Source organism: Corvus moneduloides, chromosome 23, assembly GCF_009650955.1.
Source record: "Corvus moneduloides isolate bCorMon1 chromosome 23, bCorMon1.pri, whole genome shotgun sequence".
NCBI lineage: Eukaryota > Metazoa > Chordata > Aves > Passeriformes > Corvidae > Corvus > Corvus moneduloides.
The window spans coordinates 149,595-164,960 of NC_045498.1; the positions used below are offsets into that span (position 1 = coordinate 149,595).

General features: G+C 48.2%; 1 protein-coding gene across 42 annotated transcripts in view; it reads left to right on the forward strand.

The window, feature by feature from the left end:
• Positions 1-15,366, forward strand: part of EPB41 (erythrocyte membrane protein band 4.1) — a 94,680-nt gene that overhangs the window by 33,854 nt on the left and 45,460 nt on the right. For 40 of the 42 annotated variants that reach the window (XM_032132645.1, XM_032132673.1, XM_032132677.1 and 37 more), the window contains 2 exons: positions 10,358-10,817; positions 13,433-13,663. In XM_032132645.1, the coding sequence (XP_031988536.1) occupies positions 10,365-10,817; positions 13,433-13,663 (684 nt within the window). In that variant the 5' untranslated portion in view covers positions 10,358-10,364. Of the gene's footprint in view, positions 1-10,357; positions 10,818-13,432; positions 13,664-15,366 lie in introns of those variants that run through there. The other 2 variants (XM_032132671.1, XM_032132665.1) reach the window with 1 other exon arrangement.

A 15,366-nucleotide genomic window follows, 5' to 3' on the forward strand; every position in this document is an offset into this window, starting at 1 on the left:
GAAAATAGCATTTCCAAGCTTGTGTGTCTTGTTAAAGCATCCAGAATGCCACGTTGTGTCTTCTCCCTGTTGGTGACACAGCACAGCCAGTGTGGGAATTTGACAGCAATTTTGATTCAAAGCCATCTCCAGTGAAAATGGTTGTTTGTAAATGTGTTGCATCAGATGTGTGAATGGATGTAATTAAGGAATGAAGACTGCTGCACACCCCTAATTAAGGGGATTAAAAACTAAAGCTGCCTGATTTCACTGCTGGATGGAAAAAACAGACTGGTGGAAACGGCTGGAGGCCGAGTCTTGGTGGGGGATGGTGGGAGGGGTTCTGCTGCAGTCTGTTGGCTCACGAAAGGAGCAGCTCTGGGAGGTGACAGGACTGAGCTGCTCTGCTGTGTGCCCATAACTGACTGCTGACTGCACATGATGGTATTTCATTGCTGCTTCACATTCCCCTTCTGTTTAGTTCCTGTTCCTGGTGGAGATGGAAGGATTTTCATCTCTGCCAGCCGTGCTGGGGTGCAACCTCGGGAAGGTGACAGTTGTGTCACCCCGTGTTCGTTTGGTGTCCTGGTGTCTCCCACCATCTTGGTACCCATCCCCAGCTCCTTAGCTGTTCAGAATGGTGCTGTGGGATCTTGTTGTGTAGAAGCAGAAGCGAGATGTGTGTGAGGACACAGGGCAGAACCTCCAGGCATCCCTGAGGTGCTTTTTGTATGCATGAAATAGGCCAAATTGTGCCAAATAGGGGACAGAGAACATTGTGCAATGGAAATACTAGGAAGCTGTGCTCACCAAGGGCTTCTCCCTAGCCTTGCTAAGAGGAGAATGACTTTGTTATGGGATGGGGACTGCCAGTGAGGATGTCTCACTAATCCAAGCACTGATATTCCATTGCCTTTTGACTCCAGGCGGGTGTCACCTGCCCTGTGGTGCAGGATCCCTGGAGGGATTCTAGAGAACGTCCTCTGCGTGGGAGGCATTGCAAAACCTGCCTTGATTTTCCAGGAACCATCTTCTCCTTTGCTGCCCAGCTTCTGGAAGCCACCCCAGGGTCAAGGGTGACTTTGTGGTCACTGAGCATCACAAGCAGGAAAGATGGGAAGAAAACCATCCCTATGGAGGTGGTGTGAAGGTTCCTGAGACATGCAGTGTTCTTCTGGTGCTGCATTCATTGGGGTAGCATCCTTCTGGGGCCCTGGTGGCACTGGAGTTTGTCCCAATCAAACTGAGTACATACCTTGAGGCTTTACAAACAGCTTCTGACTCCTGGCTCCGAGTATTTGGGAGAACAGCTGAGTGTCTGGTTTTCTGTCTGTTGCCTGTGGACCAGGTCTGTTGGGAACATAGTTACACCCAGGTTTTGGATGTTTGCCTGCTCTCCTTGGGCATAGACAGGAGCCTGCAGGTCATCCCCATGGGGGTTTTTTTTCTGGGAGTGGTGCGGAGTTTAGAATTAATCATCACCTGCAATATTTAAAGAAAAAAAAGAGGGGAGCTTTCTGGAGGCGGTGTCTCCCCACCCCCCTCCTGTGCACAGTGCCCACAGAAGATGCTTTGCTGTTCCCAGTCTTGAGGCAAGGTCAGCAACATCCCAGTTTGCATTCCTCATTGCTATGTGCCTTGGGGAGCTGCAGCCAGCTTGGAGCGTGCTCTGCTGCTTTTGTTGGGGGACTTCAATTAGCTCTTAGTGGGCTCTAAAACCAAGCTGCCTGGTCTTGTGAGTTGTCAAATTGTTGAAGGTTGGGTTCTTTCTGTGATACTGGGAGTTTACAGCTCAAGGTTTGTGGTGGGAATGGATTTCCTCTCCTTCTCTGTGCTGTTGCGTGGGATGCTGAGCCCTGAAAGAAGAGGGGATTTCAGAAAAGGGTGGTCCTTCCTGAAAGAAAGCCTTCCCCCAGCTCAGGAGCAGCAGAGGCTGCTGCGCGCTGATGCCTGCAGTGTTTGTACCCGCCCAGTGAAACTCAGCTTCACAACCCCCTGCTCACTGACTCATTCCCCTGGGCTCCTCGGAGCTGCTGCTGTCCCAGTTGTGTCTCTAGAGCCAGCAGCCATGGCTGTGCTGCATCTGGCTTGTGGATGCTGAGATGATCTCCAGCTTCTCCATCCCCTCTGTTGCTCTGCAGGTGTAAGTGACTGGAGCTTGGCCAGAAAACCAAGAGTCAAGGAATTTGGTAGATAACCTGCAGCTGGCCAGTGCATTTGTGTACTCCTAGGTAAGGGTCATTAATCTTTAAAAGTGCAATGTTCAGGCTGATAATTAGTGTAAACGTAATTTTAGTTACCTTGCAGCCTTGCTTCACTGCTCGATGGTGGCAGTGAGCATGTGAGAGCAAACCAGGTCAATCAACTCAGCCTGGCAGCTGGTACAACTTCTTAAAACTCATTAAAACAGCCCAAAACCACGTTGCTGCGCCCCTGGGCAGACCCTGGCATCACTGGGTTAGGCACCATGTCCTGGGGGTTTCCCCTTGCTGCAGGTTCTTGTGGGGGAGAATGATATTTCCTCTGCATTAAATACGTTTGGAGTGTTGCTGTCAGGAGAAAAGGTCTTGGAATCATTTTAGGGTAGTGTAGCACTAACTTAAATGTCCTTGACAAGCTGAGGGAGTTGTGGGTGTTCAGCCTTGAGAAGAGAAGGCTCCAGGGAGACCTTAGAGCCCTTTCCAGTGCCTAATGGGGCTTACAAAAAGGAGGGAGAGGCTTTTTACACAGGCAGATAGTGAGACAACAAAGAGGAATGACCTCAAACTGACAGAGGGCAGGATTAGGTGGGATATATTGGGGAGAAATTCTTCCCTGGGAGGGTGGTGAGGCCCTGGCAGCAGTTGCCCAGAGAAGTTGTGGCTGCTCCATCCCTCGAAGTGTCCAAGGCCAGGTTGGACAGGGCTTGGAGCAGCCTGGGACAGTGGAAGGTGTCTCTGTCCATGGCTGCGGGTGTAACGAGATGAGCTTTCAGAACCCTTCCCACCCAAACCATGCTAGGATTCTGTGGTATTTGATGGCAATTCTGAAGCAATAAGCCCAGCTTAAAGCCAGGGTTGAGGACGTTTTCATCCAGCTTTTTCAGCCAGCTTTCGTCAGGGCTCGGCAGAGAACAAGCCTAGCGCTTGTTCTCCCAGCCCTTCCTGTGTTCCCTCAGATAGTTCAAATATTGTGCATTTCTTGTGCACTAATAACATCTGAATAACTGTGCGATTAGGGTTCTTTTTAATGAATTTGGGGCGTTGTACCAGGGTGCGGCAGATGTATTTGAGACACTTGGGTGAATGCAAATTGCATTACAGCCATGCAGTAACAAATGAAGCACTTAAGTGTGATGTCCCTGGCACGCAGGGGAGGAGCAGCCCATGTGTGTGAGCTGGGGCAGTCGGCAATGGAGCCTGTTAAGAGGTCTTAGCATCAAACATCCTTCTGGCTCTTCGTGCAGCAGGGGTTCATCCTGGCAGGTGCCTGTGTGTATGTGTGTGCAGGGGTGGTATTTACCTAGCAGGCAGCTCTTTATCAAAGGAGCGTTCAGGGCCCTCTGGGCTTCTAATTATAGCTTTGGTTTGGAAGCAACCAAATGGAGAACAACAAAAGCAGAAAGTGCTTTACCCCCATTCTTGGGAAACTGTAAGGAAAGAATATGAGCCCTGTTATGTTAAACCTTGAGTGTAAATGAGGTACAGTGTAAGTAAACACATCTATGTTCAGGCAGGAAAAAAAATCCTTATGAATAATTCATGGCAAAAATCCTCTTGTTCAGCTGATGGAGATCTATTGCTTATTTCTGTTGAACTGTTGCTTTAGCAAGTGGAGTGCTGCTGCAGGGAGAGCCATCGTCACACACAGCGGTGGCATTGTCATCTCTGCTGTGCTGTCATCGCCACCTCGGGTATTCCTTCTGTGCGGAGTCAGGAGCGTCTGTGATGGAGTGACCTGCTGGGACGGAGCCTGTCCTTGCCATTGCCTCCCTGTGATGGAACGGCTTGCTCATGGTGCTTTTGTAAGCACCGTTCCTGCTGCTTTTTGTTGCACAGATTTCTGGTGCCTGCTGAGTCCCCACTCCCCCTGTTTCCATGGGAGGCTGGTGGAGGGAGCAGCCCCAGGATGTTATCTGCACCACACAGGGGCTGAGCTGCTCGTAGGGTGGGGATGAGCTTGGATGGATCCCTCCCTCCCTCTGCCAGGTCAGGCAGATACCGGCTCCTTCAGCAAAGGAGGGTTTTGGAGTGACTGCTGCCTGCCAGGCTGAGCCCTTGTGTCCTCCAGGCGGGTTTGGAGACTTGTTTCTGCAGAAGAAGCCCTGTCAGGCACTGTGTGTTTGAGACCAAACCATGTTGTTTCTGCTCTGGCCTCTGCTGCAGAGGGGAAGGGAGCCCCAAGAGTTACTGCTCACTACTGAATAGGAAACAACACTTGTATTAAACTGCTGCTTTTCTTAGTCTTTTTAGCCAATTACTGCGTTGCAATGAGAGGAGGGATAGTCTATGAGCAGCTTGATTTTGCTGGCAGCCTGCTGCACGTGCCTTCTCCGTGTCTGTTCTGGGTCCAACTGCTCCAAGTTCAAGCGAATTTTCCAGAGAGATCCCACACAGGCAGCCTTTCCAAACCCATTGCTGTAGACAAGGCCCCAGTGACAAGTACATGTTTTCATTTAAATTTCAGCACTTCACCAATGAGCAAAGCCCATGAATTTCCATGTAAGGAATTTTGTAGCATCCAGGAGGATTTTTGAGGATACAGAGGAGGAGCTCTCAGCTCCCTTTGGTTGTAATGCACTTACTGCTCCATTTAGTCAGGTCATTTTATAAGCCCAGTCTTCAATTTGACATAAATGATTTGCTTTCAGCAGATGGTGAGCTACTATTTTTGCCTTCATTTAAATAGGAAAGCTGTACGATAGCAGGAGATGGGAGAGGGGCACGGTGCTGCCGACATGCAGTAGATTACCAGGGCTGGTCTGGTGAGAATTAAATCCGGGCAGTTGTAATGTGCCATCTGTGTTGTGTTGGGTGGTTTATTTTTCTCCTGTTCAATGAGGCTCCTGAAGTCTCCTGTTACCCTCTGGGTCAGGCTGAGTGGCAGCGTCCTTTTTGTTCAGGATCCAAAGTACCGGCACAGAAAGATGAGGCATGTTAATTCTAAGAGGGGTTATAAATTGTCAGCACTAATTATTCCTCTAATAAAATTTATTAAATAAATTCTGAAAGATTCTAAGTCTTTAGAGTATTTTAAAGTTGTTTGAATTTCTGTTGAGAGGCTTATTTTATTGCATTTTAATATCTTACTTTGTTTGAAACCCCCAAGCATACATTTCTGCTATGGTCATAGAATCCCAGACTAGTTTGAGTTGGCAGAGACCTTAAAGTCCATCACATTCCACCCCCCTGCCATGGCCAGGGACACCTTCCACTAGATGAGGTTGCTCCAAGCTCTGTCCAGTGTTTTCTTTACTGTAGTAAAAATCACGTGTAGGACACGTAACACACACGTGGAGCAAGTCATGCTGGTGGCAGCTGCAGTTTCCTCCTCTCCCACCCACAGGTTTGTTGCACATGCACCAGGTCTTGACAAAACTGAATTGTCAGGCTGTGCTCTCTATTTCGAGCAGTGTTCTGTGTAGTTTCCCTGGTGAATTATGTGCTTTTCACACACATTATGAAATGGGAAGGAACGCATTTAAAAAAAACCATTACACTGTTGCTGGAACTATTTGATTTTTGCCTATTTTTAGCAGAAATTTCTGTCTTATCATTGTCTCCAGCTCTTGCTGGAGCTGCAGCGTTCAGTGAAGCCACACATTTTTGCGTAGGAAGGTCAAGACAGTTTGTCCCACCCATTATCTGGTGTTGGGCATCTCTGCGAGACAGTTTGTGTTTCCAAGAACTGAACCTTCCCTGTGGACCGTCCTTTTTCTTCTCTCTCTGAAAGACTAAGCCACTGGGAATTAAGTAAGTTATGACATGAGCCATAAATAATTTTTCCAGGCTTGGAAACAAGGATAAGTTAGATTTTTTACAGAATCACAGACTGGTTTGAGTTGGAAGGAGCCTTAAAGCCTGTGTCATCCCACCCCCTGCCATGGGCAGGGACACCTTCCACTAGGCCAGGTTGCTCCAAACCCCATCCAGCCTGACATTGGACACTTCCAGGGATCCAGGGGCAGCCTGTGCCGGGGCTTCACCACCCTCACAGGCAGGGATTTCTTCCTGATTTCTAATTAACCCCTCCTTCCTTCAGCATAGGTTCAATTTATTATCACTAAACTTACTGTGTGCCTAAATAAGAGAGACTGAAATAGGCTGACAGGTAGGAGAGGGTGATAGACACATACCTAAACATTCCTGTTTCTTTGAGCCCCTGTAACTTATCATGGAACAGCCCAAATGAGCAGCACTGTCATTTCCAGGGAGCTCAGGTGCCATTACTTAATGAGAACCTTCCAGAGCACAGGCACCATAAGGAAGGGATTTGGGTTTCTCTTGAGGATTGAAGGCTTTCTCAACAGGGAGCTGTTGTGGTGTCTTGAGCTACTCTAAAATCTTTTAGATAAATCTCTGTGCTTCTGTGCAGGCTGGAAAATGGGGATGGTTTCACTTGGACTGGGGTTGTCTTTTGATATCTGCAAGAGCAGAACCCATGGAGCCGTGTGCGGGTGAAACTGAGTTTAGCCATCATCTGCTCACCAGATAATTGGTGCAGGGTGGATGGGGCTTGAAGCAACCTGGTATAGTGGAAAACGTCCCTGCCAATGCTAGGGGGTTGGAATGAGGTAAGTTTAAGGTGCCTTCAACCCAAAGCATTCCATGATTTTATGATTGAACCATATATGTTGGCAGCAGGGTGAGCAATGAACACTTGCACTCCTTTTAAGTCTGTTTTGTTCCAAGGGTTTTGATGCAGGAAAGAGGGATGAGTCTGTATGAATTACACCAAGCCCACAGCGATGTTGAATGTTCCCTACAGCTGTGCCTTTGGCCAGAAAGAAGGATAAGCCCTGAGGTTGGAGGGCTCGGGTGCTGGGGGGCTGGAGGGTCTTCGCAGGTACGGCAGGTTCAGAAGGTGCCCCTGCACTGGTTTGCTCTGACATTTGGTGTTCGGAGTTGCTGATGCCTTTTGAGAGAAGATCTGTGGAGCTCCCTCTTCATCACCAAAGCACCGACATTCCTGAGGAGGTTCAGGTCCTCCCTCAGGTGCAGATGAAGGGGGATGTTGCTGGTGGGAGGTCAGCCCATGGTGAAGGTGTCCTCAGCAGGGCAAAGCCTGTTTTCTGCTCTGGAAATACTTAACTCCCTTCTCTTCAGGTCGCTTCCTGTTGCCAAAGCCTTCTTACCTGAAGGATGTTCTTCAGCTTAAAAATAGATATAAATATTTAGATATAAATACATATTTGTACTCTTTTCTGATGAGATTGTTATTCCAGAATCTCTCTCGGATCACATCTGAGCTTTGTTGTAGCTTGCTTATTTCCACAGTGTTTAACACCTTCTCCACTCCAGACATGTGAAGAGCCTGCCTTTTACAGGCTGACATCAAACCTTCAGCCTCTACCAAAGAAAGGCCCCCAAATGAAGTATTTACAGTGTGGCAGCTCAGAGGAGGAGGTGAGCAGCACTGCTTGAGTGCTCATACAATAGCAGAATATCCTCCTCCAGCATCCGGGTAGCTCCTGAGGCACCTGCAGGCTCAGCAGAATTGCCTTGTGAAATAGCAAGGGAAGAAAAATTTAATTTAAATAAAATCCTGCTTGTGGTTTGGCTGTGGGCAGTGTTTTCTCCAGGGGATGGGTTGAAGAGCAGTGGAGCGGGAACCTCGTTCTTTGTGTCTGCTCTGGGCTGGGCTGGCTTGGAAACAAAACAGCAGTTGGCACCCATCTCCTTGCAGGAAAGGTCCTTTTTTTCATTGTATAATCACAGAATCACAGACTGGCTTGGGTTGGAAGGTTTAAAGACCATCTCGTTCCACCCCCTTGCCATGGGCAACCTCTCAGTTATGTTACTTACTTACAAATCTCTTTGCTTTTGATGACAAATGTAGGGAAAACCATTTCTGAGCATAAAACTTCCAAGGGTGGGAGCCGGCCAGGAGCCCACGCATTGGAGCAGTGCACTCGGGTCTCGCAGCAAGATGTTTACTGTACCCAGTGAGTTACTGGTGCTGGCAGCTATGAAGTGTTTATTGGGAAAGGAAGGGCTCCTACGTGCCCGTCTCCGCATCCCCAGCGCTGCCGAGGCGATTTGGCTGAGCCGCAGCAAGGTTCTCGGGGGATGGAGGAAAGACAAGGAGATGTTTGCTCATCGCCAGCCAGACCCACCTTCCTGCGCCGGGAAAGGTCCGTGACTGCGGCTTTGAAATGTAAACAAGTCAACAAATCTTGTTCCAAATTGTTGGTGTTTAAAGAGAGAAAAGTACATCCAGAGGAAACGTTCCTTTGTGGGCTGTCCCTGGGGCTTCCTGCGGCTGATAAGAGCTGCTCCTCAGCTGTGCCCTCCCCACCGACGTCATTTCCAAAGCCTTGGTTCTGCCTTTTTGGTTTGAAGAGCAAAGTGTCCAACGCTGTGTGTTTTGATAACGATTCCTACAAATGTATTTATTCAAAACAAACACAGTGGGAAGCAACTACAAAGCAGGCTGCTCCAATAGCTGGTGCCAGAGGGAGCTGGCTGTCAGTGTGTGATTGTGGTGGGACAGGCTTGCAGAGCATCCCTTCCACTCCATGTGTGCTGAGACATTGGGAGCTTTGCCCTGGACATTGGCATAGTGGGTTCAGGGTGATGGGTGTTTGGCTGAACAGTCCTTGCCCTCTCCACTGCCTTGTGGCATCTCCAGGAGTTCTTGGAGAGCTGATGAGAGCAGAAATTGGCTGCGTGGTGGCTGGGGTTCTCTGCAGTAGGAGCCGTGGGTTGCTGACAGGGCCAGCAGCATCTGTGGCAAGGGATCGCAGGAGGAAGGGGAGCAGAAGTAAGAGCTGCAAGGACAAGTCACACGTATACTGCCATCTGCAAACTGATCACAGACACATCTGGGCACATCTGGGTTTGGGCACTCTCTTTGCCTTGTAGCATCCCTGGTCCATTGGGTGCCCATGATGTAGGTTCTCTGCTTGGGTGCCTCTTTCCTCAGTGCAGGTTGGAAGCTGCTGTTTCAGTGGCCTCTGCCACTCCACTGGATTTGGAAATACCCAGAGCAGCTGACTGAGGGGAGATGGTGAGTGGAGTATAATTCTGTCTTCTGCCAGGAGACCATGCTAAAATGAGCCCTGCAGCTCGTCCCCCAGGGCTGGCTGGTGGGGCTGAGTCCAAGTGAAAAAACCCAACCAGAACCCCAAACCAAACCTTGTAACCTCAGGAAATTTGCATTGCTGCAGAAACAAATTCAGGGAAGGTCTGTGATGCTGTGCTGGTTTAACCACAGCATTAGAAATAATATGAAATGTTTGCATTAAATGCAAGGGGAAAGTCCTTTGGAGAGCTGGGAAGGTTTCTCCCCTTCAAGCACTCTGGTTCTTTTAGCAATCAGGATGAGTTAAATTAAAGTTGATGAAGGCAATAATACGTAGGAGGATGACATCTTCAATGTTTCTTAATTTTAAGTGTGTATTTTGAGCAAATGTTTATACACCGAGGCTCGGGCTGGGGGATTGAGGCATATTGGATTATATGCTATTTGCTCAGTGTAAGCAGTGGCAATTTATTGCTGCAGATACATGTGATGCAGTGTGCAAAGATTAGTTCTATCCCCTCTAAAGCATGATTATTTTGGGTCCTCTTTATACCTTAAATAGATATTCTTCTCATGTGATTTCCATCTTTTTGTGTCAACAGCCCAGGCTAAAGTTGAAATAAACGTTGCATCAGCTTAATAGCACAAGCTCTGAGGAAATCTGCTCTCCATTATGGATGTTGTTTGGAAACCTTTTCATTTGACATTTTTTTAGTGTGCAGTGCAAATATCCCATGAATCCCAAAGCCTGCTGGGCTCCACTGGATTCATCTCGTGCAGAACAGTGTTGCTCAACACTGGTGGGTCCTGTCCCCAGCAGTGTGGTTTGGTGTGTTTAGATCATAGAATCCCAGAATGGTTTAAGTTGGACGGGACCTTAAAGACTATCTTCAAAGCAAACTGTAGCAAAAGGAATGACTTTGCTCTTGCTGACTTTGTAGGCTGGAGTCAGCCAGCATTTCATCCCCCTACAGGCCATTCACTTCAGAGCTGGACTGGATGGTCCCTGTGGGTCCCTTCCGCTCTGGTTCTGTGACGGGGTGGTGTGACTGGTGAACATGGCCGGCGTGTCTGTGCTCGTGGTTGGTTTGAGTAGCTCAGTCAGACATGGGTATTGGAAACTCCTTGATTGAGCCCTTTTGCTCCTCTCATACAGCATCATCATGACAACAGAAAAGAGCCCAGCAGCCGACGCTGACAACTCGGAGCAGCAACAAGCCAAGGAGGAGGAAGGAGCTGCTGAAACACAGAAGCAAGAGGCTTCCCTGGAGGAAGGGGCTCAGCCAACGCCGGAGAGGCAGCCCCAGAGGCAGAAGGCCTCCAACGGAGACACCCCCACGCACGAGGAGCAGAGCAAGAAAGAACGTCGCACCTCCGAGGGCCGGGGTCTCTCCCGCCTCTTCTCCTCCTTCCTCAGGAGGCCCAAGTCTCAGGTGTCCGAAGAGGACAAAGACACTGATGCTCCTAAAGAAGTGGGAGGTGACCAGAAAGATGCAGGATTAGGAGCCAGCCCTGATGAAGACATCCTGGTGAAAGCCCCAATTGCAGCTCCTGAGCCTGAGCTCAAAACTGACCCATCACTGGATCTTCATTCCTTGAGCAGTGCAGAAACGCAGGTAAAACACCCCATTCCGTGGGACGTGCTCCCTGCCGCTTTAAAATGCATATTTGTAGCCAAAACTATAAAAACTTAATATCCCAGACATGTGAGCTTGACCAGAAAAGGTCATTAGATGCCAAAAAGGCTCTTGTCAGCTCCCTGTGTTTCATTTTGTACTTCCCACTCTTGCATCCCTGCAAAGCACCTGTTCCAGGAATTGGGCTCACACTCCAGCATAATGTAAAATGCCCAGTGCTGAACCATTGCTCTGCTGAGCCTTGGGATGTCACACCAGAACACAGAGGGTTCACATTCATTGGATTCAAAACCAGGGTTGATCTCAGGATTTCCTTGGTGTGAGCCGGATCAAGGCAGGTCAGGGGCCCAAGGTGGAGATCTCAAGAGTATGTGGATTTGGGAGAGGGTTTCTTCAGCTTCAAGGAGCACAAGCGTGGCATTTTAGGACTTGGTCATCTGCTTGGTCTGGGCTAGTGCTGAGCCTGCCAAATATAGATGTTTTCTGCTTATGCATCATGTAGACAGGGATTTCTGCATGGCATGTGGGGCTGAGCCCAGCTCCTGGAACCTGTCTGGTGTCTGCTCTTTCCAGCCAGGGTCATTTCTCATGCAAAATTTAAAGTTTAAAATTTTAAAATAGAAATTGAGGCAGATACACCCCCAGGGAACATTCACTGAGCTGTGGCTGGTTATTGATTTGGGGGTGCTGGGTGCCCTCTCTTCCTCCTTGGGTAGTTACAGCTCTGCTGTTACTTGATCCTGGAGTGGAAAAAGGTAGGTATTCCTTCTCCTCAGCTGGGAATTTCTTACAACCCAACCAATCGTGTGTATTGCTGGAGCCAGACAGGGTGAAATCTGGATTTCTTACTCACTGCCTTAAGTTCAGAGTGGCTCCAGATCCCCACAAATGCTCAATTTTTGAGCAATCCTTTACAAATTCAAGCACTGCCAGTAGGCAGTAATTGTAAATCTGCCTCGTTAAAATTACAAAGTTGTAGAGAGGGTAGTAGGTAACAGCTTTTCCTTTCTTTTCCCAAATTTCTGAGCCTGTGAAGACCATGGGATGATCTCTGCTCATGTTTTGTACCTCTGAGGGTAGGGATTAGCAGGATGGGGAAGAGGTGGAGATTTTCATGCCCATAAATTGTATTTTCAAGAGGAACTTATTCTTGGAAGTGTTTAAGACTGGGTTGGAGCAACATCGTCTAGTGGAAGGTGAGAGGAGGCTTTAGGGTCCCTTCCAACCTAAGCCATTCTGGGTTTTTCAATGCATGATTTCTTTCTCTATTTATCTCTGATTTGCTGCTCCTGAGCCCGTGTGAATTTGCACCCCAGCCTTCCTTCATGGGCTGTTCATTTCAGATGAAGCATTTGTGCCTTTTTTTTTTCCAGTTCTTATTTTAGATCACTGTCAGTGGCTTTCTGAACTGTGACACTCGGCAGATATTTCTGCTGTGAAAGCATTTGCGACGTGCTGCAGTTTGATAAATGCTGACCGACGGGCATTAGGAGCTTTGACTGATTCACTGCTCCTGATTGTCCCAGTTCTGCTGGAACAGAAGTCAGCAGCTTGTGGACATTATTTAGTTTTTAAATACCTCTGTGCACTTGTGCCTGGGTGTGATTTCATGAGATGTGATGGGCTGAACAGACAAGGTTTTGCTCTTCCTCTGCTGCAGCTCTGTGCTCCTGCTGCATCCAGCCCCTTCCAGCGTCGTCAGAGCCTGCCATGAACTCATTTAACCTGCTGAAGTGGCAGAAGAAAAAAAAAACCCAGCTTCTTTCCTCCTCCTGTCCCCAAACTGCATCTCTTTCTGCTATTGGAGTGCATTAAACTGACTCTCAAAGTGCTTCCGTAGGCAAAGGGATGGTGATGTGGAGGCTGCCTTCCCTTTTTGGTGGCAGAGAGCTGCTCGGTCAGCTCCGATGGCCACAAAACCTCAGCCCTGACCCTCCTTTTAGTGCCACTGCTGCCATAAAATCCCACAATGGTTTGGGTTGGAAGGGACCTTAAAGCCCATTTCGTCCCATGCCCTGCCATGGGCAGGGACACCTTCCACTGTCCCAGGTTGCTCTAAGCCCCATCCAACCTGGCCTTGGGCACTGCCAGGGATCCAGGGGTAGCTACAGCTTCTCTGGGTGCCCTGTGCCAGGCCTCCCCACCCTCAAAGGGAAGAATTTCTTCCCAATATGCCATCTAGCCTCTGTCAATGTGAAACAATTCCTCCTTGCCATGCCAAGGACCAGTGCACTGGAACAACAGCTATGACAGAGTGGCAGTGGGAGCACTGGGGATCCTGCTTGGGAGGGAAAAAACCTTCCCAATCCAGAAGGTGCTGTCATTAACACCATGAATGCATGATGTAATCTGCCCTGATTTCTCTAATCAACCCTTACTTCTTTTTTATTACATCCTTTATTAAATGAAAACTTGAAAATTACTTGGAAGAGCTTTAAAAATTAATACTGTTCTCTTGGTCACCCCAGCTGCTGCTCCAGGTCCTGGGTTACAGGTTAAAGTGGGATAATGAATTCTGTGTGAGATCCCAGCCCTGTAGTGCTTGTTCCATGTGATGCTTTGTTTGTTTGATAACTCTAAATCGGGGGTTTCAGCCTGCTCAGGAGGAGAGGAGGGACGACCAGGAGCCAGAGGGAAGAGACTTCGAGGACAGGGAAGAAGGGGAAGCAAAGGAGGAGGGTGCCAAGCCAGAACCAAAGCCAGAGTCTCCAGAGACCAAAGCACACAAGGATTTGAAAGCTGCCCAAAAAGCAGTGAAGAGACACAGAAACATGTACTGCAAAGTCGTTTTGCTGGATGACACCATTTTTGAGTGTTCTGTGGATGTAAGTACTTTGGGGTTTTGGTTCTACTTCTCCTCTCTTCCCTCTCCCTTCTGCTTCTCTTGAAAAATCACCACAAACACGATTTAATAGGGGCCTAATGTGCTGCCAGGGAATTACATGACAGGTTTTACTGCAGAACAAGTCTGCTGTAAGCTATAACAACTTATTTAGTGTGTTGTAAAAACCTCTGGGTACTAGGAATCTTTATTTTTTATTGTTCTACAATTCCAGGGTGCCTTGCTTTGTAGAGGTGGGGGGAAGTTTAAAAAAAAACAAACCCAAACTTTGTATTACTTGCTGTTTACCATCTCTCTCATTTGTATCCCAGGCTAGAGTTTAGGTTTTTGGGGTAGGTTGCAATTCTCTAAATAACTTTTGCCTCCTTGGCTTTGAATAAAATGGGTTGAACGAAATTGATTTGTGCTTTTCTAGTCCCCCAAGGTACCTTAACCTCTCAGGCTGCTGGTTAACTTAGCTCCTGGTGCTTGGATGTAAAGAAAACACACTGTGTTTAGCCTGCAGTTGAATGTATTTCCAGTAAACAATTTAAAATTATTATGTTGACTTAGAGCACTGCAACCCCCTTCATCTGAGAGCTTTTTTTTCCCTTTATTTTGTGCATTCTCTCACAGGGTTGTGGTGCTGTCAGGGCAATAAAAAGTGAGCAGAAATCCCTATTTTAGTATCGAAGTGCTTGTCTGGAATATTAATAATCTGGTACTTACCATTGGAGCATAATTCCACCAGCTTGTTTTCCCTCAGTCCTGCTGGTAAATGGGCCAGGAGAGGGTATCTGGACGCAGTGCTCCTTGTGGGAACCATCACCTTGGGTGATCCTGGGCAAGTAGGTCAGTGCTGAGTGTTTGTGTAATGATGGTGCTGCTGGTCCTGCCTGGGATCAGCTCAGAGCATCACTGCCCCCATCACTTTCCCCTTGGCCAGGGATACTGTGTGCAGCCCCAAGGAATGTCTTCTTCCAATCCCGGTGACAGCTTGCCATGGCTTTGTGCCTGAGTTTGCTGCAGCGATGCCTTTGAATACCGTCGTGGGCACTGTTGGAGGGAGAACTGCGGGGGGATGGGGGGTCCTGACTTGAGCAGGACATGAGAAATGTCTCTCTGTAGGTCCAGAGGGTCGTGGTGGGTACTGCAGAGGATTAGCGGGGCCATGGTGTCAGTGAGATCCTCTTAACTTGAGAAGCACCCTTGGCTTTAGCGCCAGTGTAATTCTGCTCTGGCGTTTTGAGAGTTTATTAAGATTTAATTGGGAAGGAATTGCAAAGGTGTAGGCAAAGAGCAGCACAAATGCCTTTATCCAAGGAGAATTAGTGCTTTCAGGCATCCTTTCCGACTGACAGCCCTGGAAGCTTTTTCATTCCTATACCAGTGCCAATTCCTTGAGGAATACCCAGGCTAACGCATACATTATGTTACCTATAGAGTCATAACGTGTGCACAAAGGACCTGACAGCTGAAGGACTGGAATAAAGCCAAAGAATAAAACATGGCAGGGGTCTTGGAGCAGTTGCCATGCAGAGATGACTGACAGGAGAGCTGCGGGCATTAGTGAAGCTGATTTTGCGTCACTGGAACTGCACTTTCTTCTAGCAAAGCCTCCGATGGAATGAGCTGCTTCTGGTTGCCATAGTTTTAATGCCTCAGGGATGTTTTCCTTCATGTTTTTGGACCAAAAGGGTATCTGTT